The following is a 24,294-nucleotide window of genomic DNA, read 5'->3' as shown; positions in this document are numbered from 1 at the left end:
TCAGACTGAGATAGTGATTATGAAAATTTTTCCAGGATAACTTATATCCTGTTGCCTGCAAAAATTTAGAAATTACTTCTTCTTTTCCTTCTTTTGTTAACAGTTGTTCTTTCCAATTTTCTTCCTCTTGTTGTGTGATGAACAATTCAAAAAAGGTATGGGTATTATTATCGGACCATATGATTTGTTTCTATGTTTAACAAAAAAAAAATGTATTAGCAAAACATGACATATAAATTTAGCAATAATGTTTTATAAGAAAAAAAATTTGTTCCCTTATGAGCTGATGCCATTCTGTAGAAACAAAAAAGTTCTAAATTAATTCAATGTTCCACATGCAATGAATATCTACTGAAACGTAAAAAGAAAAACATGTGTGGAGATTATAGTACCTGTTGGATTTGCAAGTTCTAAGAAAACACATATTTGTCACTCTATTTATAATGGTTTAAGTAATCTTCCAAAAATAGAATGTAACTATTTTTTTTAAATATCATGATTAAAAACAAACTAGTCAATATAAAATTTCGCTAACAATACACTTCAACAATAAATTAAAAGATAGTAATAATACCAATAGTCAATATAAAATTTCGCTAACAATGTTCTGATTTTTCTTTTGTTTTTGGTGATTGATTCTTGATTGATTATTCTACCAAATATCAATAGTGTCTTTTAATTGTTTTGAATGTTTTTTTTCTATTGAGTAGTTATATGAGCAGTCAAAAATCCATTAACCACTAATCAATGCATTGTTTGAATGTTCTTTTCTTATTAATGATATATTTCATAAACTCTTTTATAGTATTATTAGTGATGATGATGAAAAAATAAAATTTATTATTGAAATGGATCTTAAAAGAAAGAAAAAAAAATGAGAATAATTAATTTATAAAAATAAAATATATAAAATATTTATATATACTTTTGGATAGCTTTTAAATATAAAAGGGTGAAAAAAAAGAAAGCTTTAAAAATTATTTAATTTTAAAGCATGGGTTTTGACGCTTAATAAAAAAGGAGAAAACAAAGAAGAGAAAAAAATGACTTTTAAAACTTTTAAAAAAATTAAAAGCAAAAAAAGTTTGCTTGGCAAAAAATTGGCTGTCAAGGCTTTAAACATTTTTAAAGTCTTAAAAGTTGGTCACCAATCAGGGCCTTAGTCAATACCTTTGTGAATTTGCCTAATGGAACTACAGTGAGCATTGTCGGAATAGGTTCTGTGAAACTTAGTGATCAGATTGTTTTGTGTGATGTGTTGTTTATACCTGTGTTTCGTTTCAATCTTCTTAGTGTCAGTATGTTAACAAAACATTTGAACTCCATTGTCAGTTTCACATCCACTTCTTGCTTTAGTCAGGATCTTACTCGGGAATTGATGCTTGGCAAGGGTAGTGAAGTGTCCAATCTTTATATTCTTCAATCTGATGAAATGCATACTACTTTTAAAATTCAAGGTAGTGTTGATTATTCTTTAAAACCTTCTTGTTATTCTGTTTCAGTTATCAATTCTCATCTATGGCATACTCGTTTAGGCCATCCTTCTCAGTCTATAATTGATGTTATTTCTAATGTTTTACAATTACAAAAATCTCATAATAAAGAAAAAGTTCATCATTATGGCATATGTCCTCTTGCAAAACAAAAACATTTCCTTTTATTTCAAATCAAAATATAAGTTCTTCATCTTTTGATTTGACACATAGATATTTGGGGTCCTTTCTCTGAGTCTACTTATGATGGTTACAAATATTTTTTTAACAATTGTAGATGATCATAGTAGGGCCACTTGGATTTATCTTTTAAAAGCAAAGTCTGATGTCTTGACTGTTTTTCCTGATTTCTTGAATTTAGTTGAAACTCAATATAATACTAGAGTCAAAGCAGTTAGGTCTGACAATGCTCCAGAACTGAAATTCACTATTCTATATCTAGCTAAGGGAATAAAAGCTTATCATTCTTGTCCTGAAACCCCATATTAAATGTAGCTAGAGCTTTGATGTTTCAATCTCAAATACCTTTACAATATTGGGGGGATAATTTCATGACCGCAGTATTCTTGATAAATAGACTTCCTACTCCGGTTCTAGATAATAGGAGTCCATATCATCTTCTCACAGGTCATAAACCTGATTATAGTCAACTTAGAGCTTTTGGATGTCTATGTTATGTGTTAACTTCCCTAAAACAGAGAACTAAATTTGACCCTAGAGCTAGAGCTTGTATCTTTCTAGGCTATCCTACAGGTTTTAAAGGTTACAAATTGTTAGATTTAGAGAGTAATGTCATTTCCATTTCAAGACATGTCGTTTTTCATGAGGATATTTTCCCGTTTGTATCTTCTATATTGACAGAAGATACTCGGACATTCTTTCTGCATCTTCCTTCTCCTGCAAACCATGATTATTCTTTACATTCTGCACAATCATCTTCTGATACACTTCCTCACACTGAAGTGATATCTTCTGAGAATTCTTTGCCTTTGGCATTAAATTCTCGACGGCCTACCAAACTCCCAACACATTTGCAGGATTACTACTTAATTAGTACTTCATTTTCTACTCCTTATCCTATATCTAACTATGTCTCTTATAATAAACTCAGCGTTTCTTTCTGCTCTATCTTTCAAACTATTTCCCTTACTCTTGAACCCCATACTTATTCTGAGGCTAAGAAACTTCAAGATTGGTGTGACGCTATAGGTGAAGAGCTGAAAGCTATGGAACGAACAGGTACTTGGTTGGTTTGTCCTCTTCCACCTGGCAAGAAGGCAATCGGTTGCAAATATGTTTTCAAAATTAAACATAAGGCTGATGGTTCCATTGAGAGATATAAAGCGCGTTTGGTCGCATAGGGCTATACACAAGAGGAGGGAGTTGATTTTGTTGAAACTTTTTCACCAGTAGCTAAGATGGGTTTAGTGAGGATTCTTTTGGCTTTTGCAGCAAAACTGAACTGGCATCTCACACAACTGGATGTGTCAAATGCTTTTTTAAATGGAGAACTAGATGAAGAAATCTATATGGAGTTACCTCCTGGTTATGATGTTCCTGCAGATGTTTAAGGTGATGGGAAGTTAGTTTGCAGATTGAAGAAGTCAATTTATGGACTTAAGCAGGCATCTCGACAATGGTTTCTTAAGTTTTCTGCCACACTTTGTGCTCTGGGATTTCAGAAAACCCACACTGACCACACTTTGTTCTTGAGATTCACTGATAACGTTTTCATTGCTATTTTGGTGTATGTGAATGATATTATCATTGCCAGCAGTTGTGATCGTGTGGTTCCACTGTTAGCTACTCAACTTGAAGGAGATTTCAAGCTCAGAAACATTGGTGCTCCTCAATATTTTCTTGGCCTGGAGATTGCTCGCTCTTCCAAAGGTATCTCTATTTGCCAACGAAAATATGTTCTGGAATTGTTGGTTAATACAGGATTCCTTGGCTGCAAACCTTCATCTATTCCTATGGAGCCTAATCATCATCCTTTAGACAAAGACGATACTCCTATTTTACCGGATCCAGAAGAATCGTTGGGAAATTGCTATATCTTTGCACAACACGCCCAAACATCTCTTATGATATCGGTCTCCTTTGTCAATTCTCTAAGGAACCTAGAGAAATACATCTTCAGGTTGTTCACAAAGTTCTCCGATATCTTAAGGGAAGCATTGACAAAGGTCTGTTTTATTCCTCTGATCCGGATCTTACTTTGAAGGGATTTACAGATGCAACTTGGACAACTGGGAGGTCCACCTCGGGTATCGGTCAATGGCTTATGGCACAAATGAGTGGTTGTGGATTGCTAAACTGATGAAAGATTTGGGAGTCAAGACTCCCATTACGGCTTTACTATATTGTGACAACACGGCAGCTCTTCACATTGCCAAGAATTCTGTGTTCCACCATTTAGCATATAGCTGTATATGCGGCTTTATATGCGGGATATATACGGTAAATATATTTTACCAAAAATATATATAGATATGATAAATTATAAATATATTATATAAAAATAATTAAATATATATAATAAAAAACAAAATAAATATTAAAATCTGTGCAAAAATACTCATGAAATTGTCAAACCAATAGTATCAACCTTAAATTGTCAAAAAATACTCATGAAATTGTCAAAACTCAATAAACCAATTTTAATCTTCAAGTTCTTCTTCTCCGTCGACTTGTAGAATCTGGTCATCGTCAGACTCGCAATCAATATCATCAAGTTCTTCTTCATTGTCGGATATGAAATCATCCTCATCATTTAACTCTCTAATTTGATCTGCATCATCAATTTTTGATCGAAATGGTTCTTCTTCTCCTATATCACCTTGTAAATCGAATTGTGAGTCCTCTCTATCATTGGAAATCCCATCAACTAACCATGATTGAGCATTAACAGCATGATTCGCAACCAATATATCAACATTATTCTCCTTTTGTCTCTTCCTTTGGTTCATCAATCTTAAATTGAATTGGACATACACAAGATTGTTCATTCGACTTACAGCAAGTCTGTTTCGTTTCTTTGTATGTACCTACATATAATAGTAGACAGCAATATAAATAAACTGAACCACTGAACTATATGCATAAAAATCAAGGTAATTGAAAATTAGAGCAAAATAAAGTCTAACCCCTTCAAATATACTCCAGTTTCGTTCACATCTGGATGAACTTGTAGTCAAAGCCAAAATTCTCTTAGCCATTTTTGCTAAATTAGGAACAACATTTCCATATGTTTCCCACCAATAAACTAAAATTGTAAAATATAAACCAATGTAAATGAGCTAAGTAAATAAGTGATATGGTCGTGATGGAGTAGAACTACGTAAATAAATGAACTAAGTAAATAAATGAGCTTGTGCTCTGTTTTTTAAAACATGTTTGTGGTCTGCTCTGTTTTTTAAAACATGTTCGTGGTCTCCTCTGTTTTTCATGCTCTTGCTCTCTTTTTTAAAAACATGCTTTTGCTCAGTTTGAAAAATAAGTGAAAGAAGAGTACCTGGATCATAATCTTTTCTGGCAGCCTAGGATGGCCCATGGTTTTCCAAAGTTCCCTTCTTTATTTTTGTAAATTGCCAGTTCAGAGTTGATGACTTGACATTGTGTGTTGACATCATTGGGGAAAAATGTAGAGACACACTTAAAGACTGCATTTGATACCTCATCACTGTTGGCTTGGCTTGAATCTTTATATAAGTAGTATGGGTTCAACAAATAACTTGTCAGATGCAAAGGATTGTCAAGTCGACCATTAATCTTTTCTTCAATGATACTCAATATCGGCTTAACATTTTTTTCCACATGTTTTAATCCATCACTGATCTTTTTCTTTCCTTCTATCAGTTCTCCATGCAGAAATCCCATTGTAGGCTTCTTATCTCCATCAACAAGTCGAAGCAGTTTGACCAATGGTCCAAAAACTTTCAAGCACATTATCACCCCATTCCAAAATTTAACACTCATCATTGTGTTAAATGCCTTGATTCCTTTGGAATGTTCGATCATTTGCAGTTTCTCCACTCACCGCTAGAAAACATGGCTGCTAGTTGATACCTCTTGTCCAAGAGACTTTGCAAAGTAAGAAATGATGATGCAAATCTAGTAACACCAGGTCTCACAATCTCTGTCCTATTTGTGAATGTTCTCATCAACGCCAATGTCTTATGATGAGCATATATGAATATTGTGAAGTCTTTCGCCATCTGAATTGTGCCTTTGAACTTTGTGAGTTTCGATATGCTTTCAAGCATCAAAATGATGGAGTGAGTCGCACATGATGTCCAAAATATACTCGGTTTGATCTCTTTCATCATTCTTGTCGCAGCCATATTGTTAGCAGCATTATCAGTAACCACTTGAACTACATTCTCTTCACCAATCTCCTCAATGCAGCCTTTGAACATACTCAAAAATATATACACCTGTATGAGCCTCATCTGAACTATCTTTAGATGAGCGAAACATTGTACCTCCTTTGCAATTAACACACAAATTCATGATACTTCTCCTTTTTCGATCAGACCAAGCATCTGTCATAACCGTGCATCATTCTTCTTCCACTCTTCATCTTGTGGTTTCAGCAAACCATGAACTCTATCAACCTCTTCCTTAAGTAAAGGCTCTCGAAGTTGGTGTTGACTTGGTGGTGTGACTCCTGGACCAAATTGTCCTATAGCTTCAACCATTAGCTTAAACTCATTGTTTGCTATGGTATTGAAAGGAACCCCTGAAGCATACATCCACATAGCAATATGTTGCTGAACCTTGTGTAGCTTCTCTTTCCAAAGAGCATCATTGATATTTTGTTGCCTAGTTGGAAGAGGTCTAGATTCTGGATTGATGTTTGTTGCAAACTTATCCATTGGACCAAGTGTCCTTTGCATTTTTCTTGAACCCATTTCTTCAAGTTCAATCACATCATCCATATCTCCACTGCCATGAACATTAACTGTCTGTCGCAGCTCATCATCTAGAGTTACCTTCTTCTTCTTCTTCTTCTTCTTTGCTTCCTCGATAGCAGTCTTGCACTTCTCTTGATCATCCTTTGATGATCTTGGACAAGCAGAAACGTTTCCAGGAATTTTGGCAATGTGTTCTTTTATCCTGTAAGCACCTCCTAAAAATTCTTTCTCACACAATTTGCATTTAACTTTGTCAAGATTCTTCGAATCAGACAACATTCCATATTCCCAAGCAACATATTTCGAGTTTCTCTTCAAAACTGTTGAATCTGATGCTCCACTAGGTTCCTCATTCAAACCAGAATCCATTGGAACTTGAATAATTTTTGCAAAAAAATTACAAAAGACAAATATTTGTAACAATGCTTCGTAACACTGCTTCACGGAAGCTCTGTTTTACGTTTTCAAAACAGAGGAGTTTTGATATCAAAGCAGAGTTTTGCGATATCAAAACCCAATACTCAAACATAGTTTAACATATTAAGAATTATAGGTCTCTAATCATCAAGACAACAATGATAGATGATAAAACCAAAAAAGAAAGATCATATGATATAGTATAATCAAAATAAAAGAAAAAAGAGAAGGAGAGTAAATCAAACCTGAACTCTCTGTATATTGAATGAACTTTGAAACCACCAACCTAAGTGTCACGACAGTAGAAAAAAACGATAAGAAAGCTTAGGGTTTTATCAATTTATGGGTTTACAGTTTGAATGAAGGTTAAAAAGAAAAACGTATCGTATATACGATAACCGTATAGTCGATCGTATAAATGCCGTATAAGCAACCGTATTCGACCAAGCCGTATATATTAAACGCTTAGACAAGAAACGTTATACTGGGTCACCGTATATACGCCCGCCCAAGCCGTATTTTAGAACACTGCTCTCGCCTCCTCTTTACCTAATCAGTTTCAAAGTTATTATTAAGGGTCTCGTTTTAATATTATGGTGATTTTTTTTGAACTTTCATACACTTAAGATCTCAAAAAAGGAAATTCATACAATTTGAAGCTAAGATACTATAATGGAAATAACTATAATGATTCCATGAGTTATCTAAAGGATGCTCAACTTTAAGAAACTTAAAATGTTTGAAAAAATCTTTTGTAACCACAGCGGATTCAAACTTGAAGACCGGTTTAGTAAAATCTTTGACCACAGGGTGGTCGTCATAGATGGTTCGCAAAAACACGCATAAGAGCTGTTATTTCAATCTTATGTATTAGTTTTAGATGCAAAACTTTCTAAAATAATTTACATTCTATATATTGAAAATTATGTGATAGATTTCACTCACTACATTAAGTTCTTACATAATCCGATGTTTTCTTCTTATAAAAATTGAATTTCAATATTTTTTTTTCTAGTTTAAACTTAAAACAAAACTATACAATAAAAATAATCTTCACTATCCCTTCTTTTTCTTTTCTTCAGGAAATGCATATATTATTTCTTTATTCTAAGAAATGCATTCTTCTGTCCACATAAGTAAATCTGAAATAAATTATTACTTTTCCTAATATGAACCCCAAAAAGAAAAGTCATTATGCTACGAATGCTTAATAGCTGATTTTCTTTTGTATTTTTAGTTTAGTATATATGTCACCTTTAAAAAAATTTAAGGATCACAAATTCCTAAAGACCTAATGAAAAAAAATAATCAAATTACATCAAATTTCAATAGACACTTTCAAATAATATAATATAATCAATAAACCATATTTTAGAAGTATTTAAAAAACAAAAATTAAAACATTGGATTTTGTCCTTTTAACATAAATATGTAATTACAATAAATATCATATTAATAAACTAAAAGGATATCAGAGCGAGAATAATAAACCTAAAACAAAAAAAAATTGATAATTTGTCTCCGCTTCTTTTGTTTGGATCTTGCGTCGGGTGAGGAGTAACGCACCCACCCACACACACACACACACTTGTTGATTTCAATCGATAAAAATGGCGCAGAAGCTTAACTTGACTCATCTCTCCGTCCCTCCGGTCACTCACCGCTCTAGTTTCCCCTCCACCTTCACCTTCGGCGTTGCCACTTCCGCTTACCAGGTCCCTCTCTTTCTCTCTTTCCCTTTAACCCTCCAAGATCTGGATTCTTATCTTCTTCTTTCTAGTTTGTTTCCGCTTCGTCTTCTACTTCTCTTTCGTACCAATGCCTTGATTCACTTTGATTTTCTGGAAAATGTTGATTCCGGAATTGAAGGACCAATCGGATTTAAGAAGATTAAGATGTTGTACAAGTTACAAATCAAATTAGTTGTGTTGTTCACTGACCTAAGTGTTATTTGATGGTGGTTTTGTAGATTGAAGGAGGCTGGAATGAAGGTAAGAAAGGGCCAAGTATATGGGATAAGTTCACTCATCTCGAAGGTTTGTGGTTTCCTTCTTAGCTTATCTATCCTCATGTCAAATGATGAAAACTAGTTTGATTAACACTGTTTGTTTCCTTTTTTATTTAGGGAAGATTCTTGATGGAAGTAATGGTGATGTTGCTGTGGATCATTACAACAGATACAAGGTTAAGTAAAGCTTAGAGTGGTAATATGTATGATGATCTTCTTATGGTCTGCATCTTTCTTTGCTAATAATATTGTTAAATTTTTAATGGTTTCGCAGGAAGACATTGAACTTATAGGACAATTAGGATTTGGTGCTTACAGATTTTCCATATCCTGGTCTCGCATTTTCCCTGGTAGGTGTAGGTTCAACTATATTGTCATTTAAACTTGCTACTTTTTCATTTATTTGTGTCCGTTTTAATTAAAATCTAGTTAAACTATAGTGTGAGATCGCTTCTCATTCATTTTTAGTTACAAATCGTTTTGCCCGTTTTGTGTGTGTTTCAGTTAACTAATCATCTCTCTCTGTTTATACTTAAATCTCCATGTCCCCAATCATAGTGTAGCCCATGTCGAAGTTGTTGGAAGGTGGAATTTTCCTTTTAGAACCTTCATCATTTGATCTCTAATTTTGGGGAATCATATTGTTTGACTCTTCATCTTTGAAATGATCGGTATTTTCCTATGAGATCCAGGATATTCGAAGCCGTGGGGTTCCCTTAAAAACTTGAAATCTTGAGTTCCTTTAGCATTGATGCATGTGGCCATAAGTTAGTATACAAAGGAATTGTAAACCAGTATTTGTTTTTGTGTTCTAGACTTCATGTAAAAATATAAATGTTTACTGACTAAAGGGTGTATTGTCTTTTCTTTGTCATTTGTTCTAGATGGCTTGGGGACTGAAGTCAATGAAGAAGTCATCGCTTTCTAAAACAATCTTATCAATGGACTTCTTGCAAAAGGTATTTACTTTAACTGGAATGAGCTTCTTCATCTTCGTGTTGATGATACTTTCATGAGATGATTAGTATTGCAGGTATTCAGCCATTTGTAACTCTGTACCATTGGGATCTCCCATCACATCTCCAGGAAGCAATCGGAGGTTGGACAAATATGAAAATTGTGTAAGTAGTAAACATGCTATTTCAATTTACGTATAAAAAAGGATAAACACACTTATTATTAGGAGTATTGTGTATGATCCCTTTCTTGTGCAAGTTTTAGTGGGGCTGATTATATTTAGTCTCACATCACCATGATTTAGTTTATGCTTCTGAGGGCTATTATCTTTCATTTTTATTGTATGAAGCCTTCCCCTATCTAAAATAAGGAATGCGGCACTTTTCATAGAATTTATTGTTTTGACATTAAATTTTCTTCACGTGCAGCGATTATTTTGGCCTATATGCAGATGCTTGTTTTGCAAATTTTGGTGATAGAGTGAAGCATTGGATCACATTAAATGAACCTCTTCAAACCTCAGTGAATGGACACTGTATTGGTATATTTGCACCTGGAAGAAACGAGAAGCCCTTGATCGAACCATATTTGGTTTCGCATCATCAGGTTTTGGCTCATGCAACTGCTGTTTCCATATATAGAAGCAAGTACAAGGTACTGTAATTATTGTGGTTAAGGAACCTAATTTTTATTTATTATACGTAGACCTTTGGTTATGGGAAGATGCATCAAGAGCTTCATTATTTATCTAGGAAAATCAAGGTGGACAAATCGGTTTGTCAGTCGATTGTGAGTGGGCGGAGCCAAACTCAGAGAAACTGGAGGACAAGGTTGCTGCTGATAGGCGAATTGACTTTCAACTTGGATGGTATGTAGGATATGAAATCAGTGCTTTCTTAATCATTAAGATTTGGAATGGAATCGTATTGATGATGTGTTGAGCTATAAATGTAGTGGCTGGACATAAATTCTTGAAATTTTATAGTAAATAGTTTCTGCGTTCTAGGTTTAGTAGTTTATGATTTTTGATAGTAGTTATCATATGTGGAGATCCGTCATTGATTTATATTTTGTAATGGTAGCTAGTCCCGAGCATATAATCCACTTATTATATTCTACTGTTTCCAAGGGTGCAGTCAAATCATACATAGTCTTTGAATCTTTGTGTGTGATACTTCCTTTCTTATTAAATGAGTAGTCACTGTATAATAGCCTTTTCATATATGTTAAGGTTGCGTAAATGTCATTATTGCTTAAGAAAGTGATAAATATCATATAAATTATTTGCTAACTATCCGTCAAATAATTTGCGCACTTGCAACTATATATCATTCCTTGAAATGACAAATTAAAGTCCTTTGCAGGTTTTTGGATCCTTTGTTTTTTGGAGACTATCCTGCAAGTATGCGCCAGAAACTTGGAGACAATCTTCCTAGATTTACTCCGGAAGAAAAGGAGTTAATGCTTCAGAACTCATGGGACTTTCTTGGCCTAAACCACTACACTTCGAGGTTTATTTCTCATGTCTCAAACAAAGAAGCTGAAAGTGACTTTTACAACGCACAAGAAATGGAGAGGGCTGGTAACAAAGACAAACACTGAAATTACTTTTACTACTAGCATTTTCTTATTAATTACTTCCTAATAATTATTCTCTCTTCTTTTCTATGCGCAGTTGAATGGGAAAGTGGGGAGCCAATAGGTGAAAGGGTAAGAACTCTCGTCTTAGACTCCACTAAATCTAATGACTATATTAACTCTTACGCACATGTACTAAAGACAGGTATGAATGAGCTAGTAATCAACTGAACAATGTATCCAATTACAGGCTGCTTCGGATTGGCTTTATGTTGTGCCTTGGGGAATCCGAAAGACTTTGAATTACATCAGCAAAAAATACAACCAACCTCCAATATATGTTACTGAGAATGGTATCTACCTATCTTTATAATTCTAGTGTTCAGTTTAATATGGTACAATGCATAGTTTGGTTAAGAGGACCAGAACAGTTTTGTTGGCATTAAACAAGAAATATATATGGTCATATCGAACTTCAATTTTATATATCCTGAGGTTTAGATCTCTTGGTCCAACACAACAGGTATGGATGATGAAGATGACGGATCTGCCTCTATTCATGATATGCTCGACGATAAGCTTAGAGTTGCCTATTTCAAGAGTTACCTTGCCAATGTCTCTTAGGCTATCAAGTGAGTGAATATTTTTCCCTTCTTTCATATGTTTACTAGCAAAAAATACGTAGGAAACAGAGATATAGGCAATTTGTAGAAAATTATCAAGTAATTTGCATTATAGATTGAGGTAATAATAGTGTAAGCGTTTTGTAAATGACGAAAACTGAAACAGAGATGGAGTGGACATAAAGGGATATTTTGCATGGTCGTTGCTGGACAACTTCGAGTGGGCGCAAGGGTACACCAAGAGATTCGGTTTAGTATATGTAGACTACAAGAACGGTTTAACCCGTCACCCAAAATCATCTGCGTATTGGTTCATGAAATTTCTGAAAGGTGATGAAGAAAACAAAGGTAAAAAGGACTGAAAACAGAAAAAGGAAAACCAAAGCTACTACTACTTCATATACACGAATTCCATTGTGATGTTATAACTTTTGTACCAAATAGATAAATTAGTTGATGATGATGGTATATAGCTATAACAAACCTAATGGCTTGGGCTACTCTTTCGTTTCAAACTCATTTTCTGATATGTTTTCGATCTTATTTCACCCAACATATGCAAACTCAAGTACGTTGTTTTTTCTTCTTACTCGGGGCGTTTCACATGAAAATATTGTTAATGTTATAAGAACCACTTGAGTTCAACTGGCTTAAAAGATGTGTAGATTTACTGGATTTAACAATGTGTAAGCGGTTGGGACTGTTGGTGTTTGCAGAAGCAACTGTTTATTAGGAATTTACGATTATAGACATCATGAAATGGGTGAATGTGCAATAGAATCGTGACGGTTGATAGCGAACTCGGTAGTGATTTAATGAAAATTACTAAGATTTTAACTATATAGTTTTCCATAACTATGCTGTCCGTCTGCAAAAAAATCTTCCTTGGTGAAGCTCTCTCATTCACCCTTTTTTAATAGCCAATCAAAATTTGTCATGTTCATCTTTACATTTTTTATTAACGAACTTTAATATCAGTTTAAGTATAAATAATAGTTTGAGTTTAGTTTTTACAATTAAACAAAAATATATACAATATATCGGTTTGAGTTTTTTAAAAAGTTATTAGAGTTTAGATTTTACAATTAAACAAAATTATATGTCGATTTGGGTTTATAAAACAAATTAGAGTTTAAATTTTACAATCAAAATTTGTCATGTTCATCTTTAGACTTCTTATTAACGAACTTTAATATCAGTTTAAGTATAAATAATAGTTTGATTTTAGTTTTTACAATTAAACAAAAATATATACAGTATATCGGTTTGAGTTTTTTAAAAAGTGATTAGAGTTTAGATTTTACACTTAAACAAAACTATATGTCGATTTGGGTTTAAAAAACAAATTAGAGTTTAAATTTTACAATTAAAAGAAATTATATGTCGGTTTGAGTTTACAAAAGAGTGGTTAGAGTTTAGATTTTATAATTAAAAGAAATTATAATTTGGTTTGGATTTATAAAAAAATGGTAAGAGTTTAAATTTTATAATTTTAAAAGTAAAAATAATGTTAGGGTTTATGAAATTAAATTTCATATTTAGGTTTTTATTTATTTATTAAACTACACCATGTTGATTTATTTCAATTACTTGTTTTTTTTGTCAATATTTTGAGCTGAACATGTTACCCATTAGCCAAATCCCTACATTTGTAGAGAGGGGAGACTTGATTCCTGGTGTGTGATGGTTCTTTCTACCGTTGTACTTACCATATGCTACTGAACTAATATCACTTCACAAATTGTTTTATTTATATAATATTAATTATTTTAATATATTTAATTAGATTTTATGACAAATTTTGAATGGAAAATAAGGTCTACGCAACTAGTAAAGAAAAATTCAAGTGTTAACTATGTAAATGTAGGTAAAACTACTTGATCAATGAACATATTCACTATTTGCTTCGTTGATTGATCGTTTCTTATCAATCAACGGCTGGGCCGAATTATTGCCACGATAGATTTACATAGCTTCAGGTGGACCTAATTACTACGATAAAAGCCGTTGGTTGATAAGAATGGAACTGTAAATATATAGTTCTTAGACACAAAGATCCGATACACATGGTATACGAGAGAACCTTTATAGCACATAACTACAAACATCAATCCCCCTTCAATAACCCATCATTGCTTCAGAGGAACAAATATAGTTAGTGCTAAACCTGACAATGTTTTAAGAGTACATTTGCATATGACCCAGCCCATCTATTTTATTTTATTTTAACTTAAACCCAATGTTCTAAAAATTGGCTTAAGCGGCGCCAACTAGGCGGTGTCCTCTCGTTCTATCCTAGAGTTTTAGGAAAAACCAATAAAAAATTAAAATTATTTATTTATTTATTTATTTTTGACAACAAAGTACAAGTTCAGCTCAAACGAGCCAATTGGTAGGAAAAACTTTCACATAGGTAATTTGATGCGACTCCACTCTAGCGCGTCGCGCCAGTCTGTCCGCTCTACCATTTTGTGATCGAAGAATTAAGACTATAGAAAATGATAGGAACTCCATCTTGTCTTCTTCAATAACGTCCAAATATGTCTTGAAAGCAGGCCACTCAGAAGGCGAAGACACCATCTTCACCAAATCAGAATAGTCCGTGAAAAAATTACTTTTTCATTATTCGCACCAATCATACACCGCATTGCCCAAATGAGAGCTTCCACTTCAGCATGGAGGGGGATAAGCTCCGGCGAGAATTTGATGCACCCATAGTGGGAGATTCCCCCTCAGGAGAAATGCAAAACCATCCTCGGCCAATAAACTGATCCGTCCCTTTCCAAGATCCATCCACAAAATAGCGGTGACTGGTTCCCATAGTACCAGGGATCGGCCGAGAGCCGGCTAGAGAAGAGGGTCCCAGAGAATCCTCTTGTGCCGAAACCAAAGCTTGGCTTCCTCCTCCACTATTTGTAAAATCGCTAAAGGATTTGAGTCCAAATTACTAAAAATTTAATCATTTCTAGCCTTCCAGATATACCAAAGAATCCACGGAAAAATATCCACCGAAGGAGTCTGCTGAGATCTCTAGAGTAAATGATCCGTGTTTGCATAAATTGAGCTTGAGGATGTCGAAAATGGGGATAAAGCCCACACCTGCCAAGCCGGGGGACATAAGAAAAGGGCATGATAGATTGTCTCCTCCATCGCGCCACAACGTGCACACTCCAGATCACAACTCATACCACGTCGCCGTAAATTAGCTGTAGTAGCCACACAACCCGTAATAGCTTGCCACAAAAAATATCGAATTTTTGGTGGACACCGAAGCTGCCAGACAAATGCCTGTAGTGGAATAATATTGGGACCAGAAACAGATAAAACAGCCTCCGGTTTCTGACACAAGGCCTTATACCCAGATTTAACGGTGTACAAGCCAGATTGTGTCAAATGCCAATCCAATCTATCCGGTGTGTTAAGATTACCAAGAGGTAAAGCAGAAATAAGGCTAACATCCTCCGGCTCGAAAAAGGCCGAAAGCCACGCCAGATTCCAGGAGTGCGAGCTCCTGTCAATGAAAGTTTCAACTCTTAGCGAAGGATTGACTGGCAATCCCGAACGCAATGCTAGATTAAAAAATTGATTTCGACCCATGGCAAATGTCTATGTTGCCCTAAGACGGGCTTGTATCTAGGCGTTTGTAAAGACCCAAGCATTGCAATTTTCTTCTAATCGCACTGGTTTAGGCGGTTTGTTTCGGGAAAAATTGGTGTTAGCGGTCAAATCGTTTGGTTTATATTTTTGATTCCGCCTAGACTCTGATTTATTTGCGTAGGCACTAGGTCCTATCGACGGTCTAAAGAATTTTTTAACATTGTGGAGACGTATTACATATATATAGAAACTTGGGTCCAAAATTTTTTGTTCCGAAATAAGAATTTAATTTAATTTGTGCACAAAAAAAAAGGGTTCAGTTTCTAAGAAATCTGTAATATGAGAGCCCTTTTTGTTTGTGCACAAAAAAGAAAGAAAATTCAGTTTCAGATCTGTAATATGAAAGCCCTTTTTGTTTTTTAGCTCATATATAGCCATCCAAACCATTGACAGTGCCTGGTTCGTGTCGAAGAAGAGTGTGTCCTACTAGCAGATCAAACTGTATATATGGAACCCGTCAACTAGTGAACAAATATTGAAAAGTCACCAACACTAAATGCGTAGAAGATAAGATCAGTGTTTTTGGGATATTTAAAAATCAGAGTTATAAATAGATAAATGATCCCATATGTTTTCAGAAGTAGTAATTTATATGTTTCTCAAAAACAAGTAATGGAACCAGTACGCACATGAACTATCTTATTTTAGATACGTGTGGTCCATTACGTTTGAACAAAATCTCTGCATTGTACTTAAGTGGTCACAGACACGGACCGTAACGCCTCATGTATGGGAGTCACGTTCATGCCAAATGCGAATATTATTTATGCACAAGGATATATATACATAAGTAGGTGAGCACAAGGAGATTTATTTATTCATTATTACAACTAATCTATATATATAAATTTAACTTTGCTCACTTCTCCTTTCTCCATATCAGCATCCACCTAATCAATTTTTTTTGCATAAAAAAGTACTATTTTTAATATTCATTCATTACATATTTATTATTTATAATTAATAATAATAAAAAAAATAAATAAAAAACGAATTAACTAAAATTAATTAAATTTTAAAATAGTATAAACAATAATATAATTTTTAGTCAATAATAAAAATAATCTATATATATAAAGTTAACTTTGCCCACTTCTCCTTCCTCCACATCAGCATCCACCTAATCATTTTTTTTTGCATAAAAAAGTACTATTTTTAATATTAATTCATTGCATATTTATTATTTATAATTAATAATAATAAAAATAAATAAAAAACAAATTAACTAAAATTAATTAAATTTTAAAATATTATACACAATAATATAATTTTTAGTCAATAATAAAAATAATAACTATCTAAAAATGAATTAAGTAAAATAAATGAAAAATTTAAAATAGTAAAAATAATACTATAAATTTGTTTTAGTAATCATGTTATTATTAAAACTATAGCCAAAAATGATTATATTCCAAAATTTATAATGGGTTAATGAGTTTTAGAATGTAAGTAAGATTTTAATGCATGGTGGAGTAAAAAAAAACAAATTATGTAATTGTATTTATAAAAATCTAAACATGAAAATAAAATTGAAGTGAAACATTAGTTTCTAAGAAACATATACCATAAAGATTTATTATTAAATTTTTACTTATAAGAAAGAAAAGATTACTTAACTTAACTTAACTTAAAAGTTTTGATCTAAAACAAAGACATTGTAAGGGGCACACTTTTTTTTGGGAAAAATATGAAAAAGAATTTTGAAAAAAAATATCTATCTCAAAAAACAAAATCAATGGTTAGGAAATATAGAAAAAATGATATGTAAGCCGTTACAAAAAGTGGCATGTGATTTGTGTAAGGTATATTATCAACTGGAGCTACAATATTATAACATGATATTATACATATATAACAAATATAATATATATATATATATTAACAAATGCTTTTAACCCAAAACATTGACAAAAACAACATATTTAAAGTACACTATGATGATTTTGAGAAGACGAAGCTGGGATTGCATCACAAAATTAACATCTGCAAATAATATATGAAATTTTAGAAAAATATGTAACTTGAATTAGTGAAATGATATTCATTGTGGGGTTTAAACGTTTAATCATTTAAGCATTCTTAACTTAGTCGGAAATTCTATTATGGCAGATGATGCATTTGGACAACCTCATTGTAGCGACATAGCACTAAAATTGTTTATGAAACTTTGTATATTCACATTTATTGTAGGATATCGACATGTTTAAATGGTCTCTATAATTAGGTCAACGATCGACAATGACGTTAGAACTTTTAAAATTGTGAATATGGAATGAACTCTTTTAAAGATAAAAGGTCAGAAAATTGTCGATAATATTATTGCGACAAAAGACAATATATGTTATATATAGATTAGTAAAATAAGTACGGGTTTATATATATTTATCTTTTAATCTTCAAATTATATTCATATTCAATGATTCTTATTGATAAATTTTTTAACTAAAATTTCACATAAAATCACAAATAAATATAACAAAAAAATATTATCTTTAAAAATATATATGTTGTATATAACTGAGTAAAGTAAGTTTAGTATTTATATAGATTTATATTCAAAAATTGAAATGATTATATTTGAGTTTAATAATTTCTATGGATAAAAATATTTTAAATTAAAATGTGTCCCTGGGTACAAATTGTAGTTATAAAAAAAAAATTAGAAAACGGAACAGGAGAGGAGAGAGAGAGAGAGGAATAATAAATTAACTTAATTAAGGCAAAAAAAAAAAGAAAAAAAAAATGAAAATAGCTTCTTCTTCCCCGATTCTCACCGTTGTCTCCAGCTCTGGCTCATTGGTGAGTTGACTAAATCTATGATCATCTTCTCTCTTTAAATCTCAAGTTTTTTTTTTTTTCTGTAAATTTCTTGGTTCCACTCTTCTTATCCGACAACCCAGTAAGTCATTTTTCCCAGTTTATTCAATCCCAAAATCGAATCATAGGATCTTTGGAATATGAAAGATATGATCTTTGGGTTATTGTGTTTATTATTTATGTTTTGGGTTACGAAAAGTTTCAGTCTTTTTTCGATTTTGTTTTGTTGCGGGATCTGATAAAGACTCTTCCTTTTTTTTTTTTTTGTTCAGGATCCGAAAATTAGTGGATCATCACTTGGATCTCGAATCCTTCCGTCTACTCAAAGGTGAGTTTTTTTCTTTTTTTTTTCTGTAGAAATTTAGAAAGTATGGGAAATGGTGCTTGGGAACCCCCTGCTATAGTGATTATAATAATGATATGATGATGATGTTTAATGGTGTTTATATTGATATGATGATGGTGATGATGGCCATAAATAGGGATAATGATTCAGGGTTTAGGGGTTTTAAAATCTTTATTGTGTTATGATTGATATTTTGATGAGTTGTGTTATGGTCTTGATGGTTATTTATTAGAAGAATAGCTGTCCTTTGAGCTGCATTGGCCACCACCCTATGGAGTATGAACTTTTCATGGTCTTTTTTGAATGTTGAACATGATTGCTGTTTTTTTAGATTAACCAGTCTTGGTAAATTTTTCAGAATATTAAAAGCTTGGACTTGTTTTTCAGACTTTTAGATTTGGTTGCTTATTTCTTTAACTGTATTCGTTATGAAGCAGTCCTTTCGTTAGCGTAATTGTTTGAGTGTTGTTTGTGTCTTCCTTAATTAGTGTTTGTAACATTGTTTGAAGTTGATGTTTTAGTCTAAAAGACTTTTCCCCTGTAGGTGAGTATGGAAGTGTTTCTTTTATGTCTTGAGTTCTTACAGATTTTGGATTTTCTAATTTGGATCATTTTTGGTTTATCATTGGGTTGTTTTGCTGGCTTGCTAACAAGGACATTTTTGGTTCAGTTAATATTAAAATAGGTCAAGACATTTGTCATTGTGGTTTCAGTTTTCTAAGTTATTATTGTGTGTGTATAATAGATCATCCCCATCGGACAATCTTCTACTCCGTAGGACAATGTCTTCCAATTACCTGAGGCATGTCGAGTCCATGTCCCAGCTACCCTCAGGTGCTGGTAAGATCTCTCAGTTAAACGCCGTCGTTTTAGGAGAATCCCTTGCATCCGAGGAGAATGATCTCATCTTTCCCAGCAAGGAATTCTCCGGCCAGGCTCTTGTTTCCTCCCCTCAACAGGTATATCTTCCAACATCAATTGAGTCGTGAATCAGCACACCTCGTCTTCTCTACTTGCTTTAATGATTTGTAAATTAATTGATCTTCTTGTTATTTGCGTGCAGTACATGGAAATGCATAAGAGGTCGGTGGAGGACCCTGCTGGTTTTTGGTCTGACATTGCGTCTGAATTTTACTGGAAGCAGAAATGGGGTGACCAAGTGTTTTCAGAAAATCTCGATGTCAGGAAGGGTCCTATTCGCATTGAGGTGGATATTTTTCTTCTCTTTTTCCTTTCCTAATCCTTTCTCTACTCTATTCTCTGCATATCCTATGAGAAAATGTTTTCGTCGTGTTGACATGTCTGTAATCTTGTATGACCAGTGGTTCAAAAGGGGAATCACCAATATTTGCTACAACTGTTTGGACAAAAATGTTGAAGCTGGTTTGGGTGATAAAATAGCCATGTACTGGGAAGGGAATGAAATCGGGGTAGATGCTTCCTTAACTTATTCTGAGTTGCTTCAACAAGTTTGCCAGGTATAATAAACACTGTTGTTTGTCCTCTCCAACCACCTCTAGAGCTCTTCTTTCTCATTAAGTTTCTGGTACTGCGTTTTGCCTTGTCCTTGGTGCTGCAGCTTGCTAATTACTTGAAAGATATTGGAGTGAAGAAGGGGGATGCTGTCGTAATTTACTTACCAATGTTGATGGAACTTCCCATCGCTATGCTTGCATGTGCACGCATCGGAGCTGTTCATTCGGTAACCTGTGAAAATTGTACATTTGTCTAGAATGCAACATTTACCTAATTCATTAACACAAAACAAGTTTTCCAAAATTAATTCAATTCTCCCCCAGGTTGTTTTTGCTGGATTTTCTGCTGACTCTCTTGCTCAAAGAATCGTTGATTGTAAGCCAAAAGTAATACTGACTTGCAATGCTGTTAAAAGAGGCCCTAAGACTATAAACCTTAAAGCTATTGTTGATGCTGCACTTGACCAGTCTTCTAAAGATGGAGTCTCTGTAGGTTAGTCTCTATTTAACAAAATCATAATTTGGGTTCTTTTTCCATCTCTTTCCTGTATTTTGGATTTAACTGGATGTTCCCAATTATCATTTGCTGGTTTTTGCTCTTCATGGTTTTCCCTACAGTTTACCTTTTTCTCATCTCTTTACTCCTTTTTTGATAAGTTTCTTTTCCGAGCACAGCAAATAAAAGATAGGAAACAGACATTGCTTGTTCGTAACTGATGATTTTGGCTGTTTTGTCTTTTCCTCTTTAAAAACAGACGTCTGCTTGACCTATGAAAACTCATCAGCGACAACACGGGAAAACACAAAATGGCAAAATGGAAGAGATGTGTGGTGGCAGGTAACTAATGACCTTAATAATTCGAGAAAATGCATTCATTTCATTTTTCCAATGGTTCTTAAAGTCTTCTGTGGGTGGTGGTGATCTATTTAGGATGTCATTCCTAAATATCCAACATCATGTGAGGTGGAATGGGTTGATGCTGAAGATCCCTTGTTTTTGCTCTACACCAGTGGAAGTACTGGGAAGCCAAAGGTAATTTTGGTCCCTGGTTAGATTGTATATTTAACCTAGTTTATTTTATACTTCTCTCTTAATATGGGTTCTTTGAAGGGTGTCCTACACACAACTGGAGGGTATATGATCTACACTGCTACAACATTCGAATATGCATTTGACTACAAACCAACAGATGTATACTGGTATGCATTTGTCTTGACTGTTAAAATTCCTTACTAAAAAGCTATGCTATAGAGTGCTAATCTCTTTGCTTCTCTAACATAAGGTGTACGGCAGATTGTGGTTGGATAACTGGCCATAGCTATGTTACTTATGGACCAATGCTAAATGGAGCCACTGTTGTTGTCTTTGAAGGGGTAATGTACTTAGACATTGTATATTTTTAGTGGTTTATGATTTTCTATCAGTTACTGCCTTGAATCAATGATTCAACTCTAGGTTCCTCTCTCATAGTATCAGTTAATGTCTTGAATCAATGACTCAACTCAGGGTCCCTCTCCCATAGTATCAGTTAATGTCTTAAATCAATGATTCAACTCTAGGTCCCTCTCTGATAGTATCAGTTAATATATTGAATCAATGATTCAACTCTAGGTGCCTCTCCCATAGTAATACGCCAAGAGCTATCAGCAGTTAAGATGAAATGGTTTTACTATTGCTCTCTTTCACTTTGATTGATCAGCTGGTTGTGATAGTATCATCTGGTTTTGAACAGGCTCCAAACTACCCTGATTCTGGACGCTGTTGGGATATTGTTGACAAATACAAGATTTCTATATTTTATACTGCCCCAACGTTGGTGAGGTCTCTCATGCGCGATGACGATAAGGTAAAATATATGCAATCTTTCTGTTATGGTGAAAAAGTAACCAGCATTGTAAATGATGCTTTGAAAGCTACAAAATTACGGGTGTATTAATTTCATACTAAGTATTTAATATTAAATTAAGCCTTATGTGGTATCTAAATCATTTACTAATTATTTTCAACTTATTTTGATTGTTATAGTTTGTAACACGTTATTCTCGCAAATCGTTACGGGTCCTTGGAAGTGTGGGAGAGCCCATTAACCCGAGTGCTTGGAGGTTTTAAGTCTAATATCTCTATTTTTATTCTTGCAGTCAGTTGAATGAGAACTATATTTAATTTTTTACCAATTCTTTGATGTAGATGGTTCTTCAATGTAGTCGGTGATTCAAGGTGTCCCATTTCAGATACGTGGTGGCAAACTGAAACTGGTGGATTCATGGTAACTCTCTGCTCTCTCTCTCTCTCTTTATGTCTCTTGAAACCTTCTAGCATTATGTCTCTTGAAACCTTCTAGCATACTCTCTCTCATGTTCATCAAATTGCATCGCAGATAACCCCATTACCAGGTGCTTGGCCGCAGAAGCCTGGTTCAGCTACTTTCCCTTTCTTTGGTGTTCAGGTCTGTGATCAGGAGTGCAAATGTTAATTTAGCATATTGCTTTGTCCTACAGATATTCGTCTTTGGAGGGCTTCATTCTCATCTCTATCTCTCTGTGTATTCTGCAGCCTGTCATAGTTGATGAAAAAGGCAATGAAATCGAAGGCGAGTGTAGTGGTTATCTTTGTGTGAAAGGTTCATGGCCCGGGGCATTTCGAACTCTGTTTGGGGATCATGAAAGATATGAAACCACATACTTCAAACCTTTTGCCGGATATTATTTCAGTGGTGATGGTTGCAGCAGGTGGACAATCTCTCTAACTTTTGACAAAACCAAAATTGTAGTTAGTGTGTCATTTTTCAACTATGGCTTAGATAGAATCATATTAATGTATTTGATAATATCCAAAGTCGATTGATTTTTACTAAGTTAATAATAAGTTTGATTTTGTATTCCAGAGACAAGGATGGTTACTACTGGCTAACGGGGAGGGTTGATGATGTTATCAACGTCAGGTAGAAGACAATTTTAAAATGATGTCAATCAATTCTCTAAACCTCGTATAATATTCCTACCGCTTAAGTTTGTGTTTTTTCTAATGCACAGTGGCCATCGAATCGGAACTGCTGAAGTGGAATCTGCTCTGGTTTTACATCCTCAATGTGCAGAAGCAGCTGTTGTAGGCATAGACCATGAGGTATGTGGACTAACTATGCATAAGTTGTTGGGATATGAAGCACAGTAAGATACTGATACGACTTCATATGTAATGAACATTTAGCTTGTTAGTCATTGAGCTTAAATAGAAATGACTTATGATGTTTAGGGTGTCTAGTAATTGGTTCTTCGGTTTGATTTTGTTCTTGATTCTGCGTTCCTCGTTTACCAGTGTGAATAATTGATTTAGTTTGGTTCTACTCAGGAACCAATGGAACTAATCGTCAACTCTCTTGCCTGTTTCAGGTGAAAGGTCAGGGTATTTATGCGTTTGTCACTCTTCTGGAGGGTGTTCCGTACAGCGAGGAGCTTCGGAAAAGCCTAGTACTAATGGTCCGAAATCAGGTATGATATATATTAAGAAAAGAAGTGAATAGTTAAAAGCTTTAGAGATGCTAAGCTTTTGAGGAACTGTTACTTGCACACTTTGATATTGTAATGAGTTTTGTTATAAAATTTTGCCATTTTCAGATTGGGGCTTTTGCAGCACCGGACAGAATACACTGGGCACCAGGGTTGCCAAAGACGAGAAGCGGAAAGATAATGAGGAGAATTTTGAGAAAGATTGCTTCAAGGCAATTAGAAGAGCTTGGAGATATAAGCACACTTGCGGATCCTAGTGTAGTTGATCAGCTTATTGCACTTGCTGATGTGTGATGTAAAAACCATACCGTATGACCCCCCAATGGAGAGTGATGGAGTTTTGTGCATCTTTATGTTTCTAGTGTCTTATAGAGGAATCAGTACTACAAAATCTGAAACAATATTCAGGTGTTTGGGAGGAATAAAGTAAGCTGACTATATTGTTGTGTGTTTTTAATAAAAGAAGTTTCAATTTCATGAGTTTGGTTTTGGAGAAATTT

General features: G+C 33.9%; 2 protein-coding genes and 2 pseudogenes across 4 annotated transcripts; 2 read left to right on the top strand and 2 right to left on the bottom strand.

Annotated features, from left to right (window-relative positions):
* Window positions 1–4,146: 4,146 nt before the first annotated feature.
* Window positions 4,147–4,711, bottom strand: LOC104728221 (uncharacterized). The gene is made up of 2 exons (XM_087475575.1): window positions 4,640–4,711; window positions 4,147–4,540 (listed from the first exon to the last, which is right to left on the bottom strand). Exons 1-2 carry the CDS (start codon window positions 4,709–4,711, stop codon window positions 4,154–4,156), a joined length of 459 nt encoding a protein of 152 aa, XP_087331701.1. The 3' UTR covers window positions 4,147–4,153.
* Window positions 4,712–5,012: 301 nt separating this feature from the next.
* Window positions 5,013–6,044, bottom strand: LOC147934351 (uncharacterized; annotated as a pseudogene).
* Window positions 6,045–8,304: 2,260 nt separating this feature from the next.
* LOC104724052 (beta-glucosidase 42-like) lies at window positions 8,305–12,521 on the top strand (annotated as a pseudogene). The gene is made up of 13 exons (XR_015572582.1): window positions 8,305–8,541; window positions 8,796–8,862; window positions 8,952–9,010; window positions 9,109–9,184; window positions 9,719–9,793; window positions 9,868–9,955; window positions 10,220–10,445; window positions 10,544–10,659; window positions 11,156–11,373; window positions 11,467–11,501; window positions 11,620–11,722; window positions 11,893–12,001; window positions 12,159–12,521. The product of XR_015572582.1 is annotated as a beta-glucosidase 42-like (transcript).
* A 5,697-nt stretch (window positions 12,522–18,218) lies between these two features.
* Window positions 18,219–24,271, top strand: LOC104728220 (acetyl-coenzyme A synthetase, chloroplastic/glyoxysomal). Of its 2 annotated transcripts, none has more exons than XM_087471858.1 (20): window positions 18,219–18,448; window positions 18,739–18,794; window positions 19,558–19,771; window positions 19,876–20,019; window positions 20,135–20,290; window positions 20,392–20,514; window positions 20,612–20,780; window positions 21,043–21,125; window positions 21,219–21,320; window positions 21,399–21,487; window positions 21,571–21,661; window positions 22,021–22,134; window positions 22,314–22,390; window positions 22,476–22,554; window positions 22,666–22,734; window positions 22,842–23,017; window positions 23,173–23,229; window positions 23,321–23,411; window positions 23,678–23,776; window positions 23,903–24,271. In XM_087471858.1, exons 1-20 carry the CDS (start codon window positions 18,392–18,394, stop codon window positions 24,086–24,088), a joined length of 2,232 nt encoding a protein of 743 aa, XP_087327984.1. In that variant the 5' UTR covers window positions 18,219–18,391; the 3' UTR covers window positions 24,089–24,271. The 2 variants fall into 2 exon arrangements, with proteins under 2 accessions (XP_087327984.1, XP_087327985.1); XM_087471859.1 differs by having other exon boundaries at window positions 18,318–18,548.
* The last annotated feature ends 23 nt before the right edge of the window (window positions 24,272–24,294 follow it).

Source organism: Camelina sativa, chromosome 11 (assembly GCF_030686135.1).
Source record: "Camelina sativa cultivar CO46 ecotype springtype chromosome 11, ASM3068613v1".
Classification (NCBI taxonomy): domain Eukaryota; kingdom Viridiplantae; phylum Streptophyta; class Magnoliopsida; order Brassicales; family Brassicaceae; genus Camelina; species Camelina sativa.
This window is presented reverse-complemented; position numbering and strand designations above follow the sequence as displayed.

Bases quoted from the DNA above. Each gene is read 5' to 3' on its own strand.
- LOC104728220 (XM_087471858.1), top strand. From the start codon at position 18,392: ATGAAAATAGCTTCTTCTTCCCCGATTCTCACCGTTGTCTCCAGCTCT. The intron at 22,555-22,665 runs GTAACTCTCTGC...ATTGCATCGCAG, and splicing joins CTGAAACTGGTGGATTCATG to ATAACCCCATTACCAGGTGC. The intron at 23,230-23,320 runs GTAGAAGACAAT...TCTAATGCACAG, and splicing joins GATGATGTTATCAACGTCAG to TGGCCATCGAATCGGAACTG.
- LOC104728221 (XM_087475575.1), bottom strand. From the start codon at position 4,711: ATGGCTAAGAGAATTTTGGCTTTGACTACAAGTTCATCCAGATGTGAA. The intron at 4,541-4,639 runs GTTAGACTTTAT...TATTATATGTAG, and splicing joins ACTGGAGTATATTTGAAGGG to GTACATACAAAGAAACGAAA.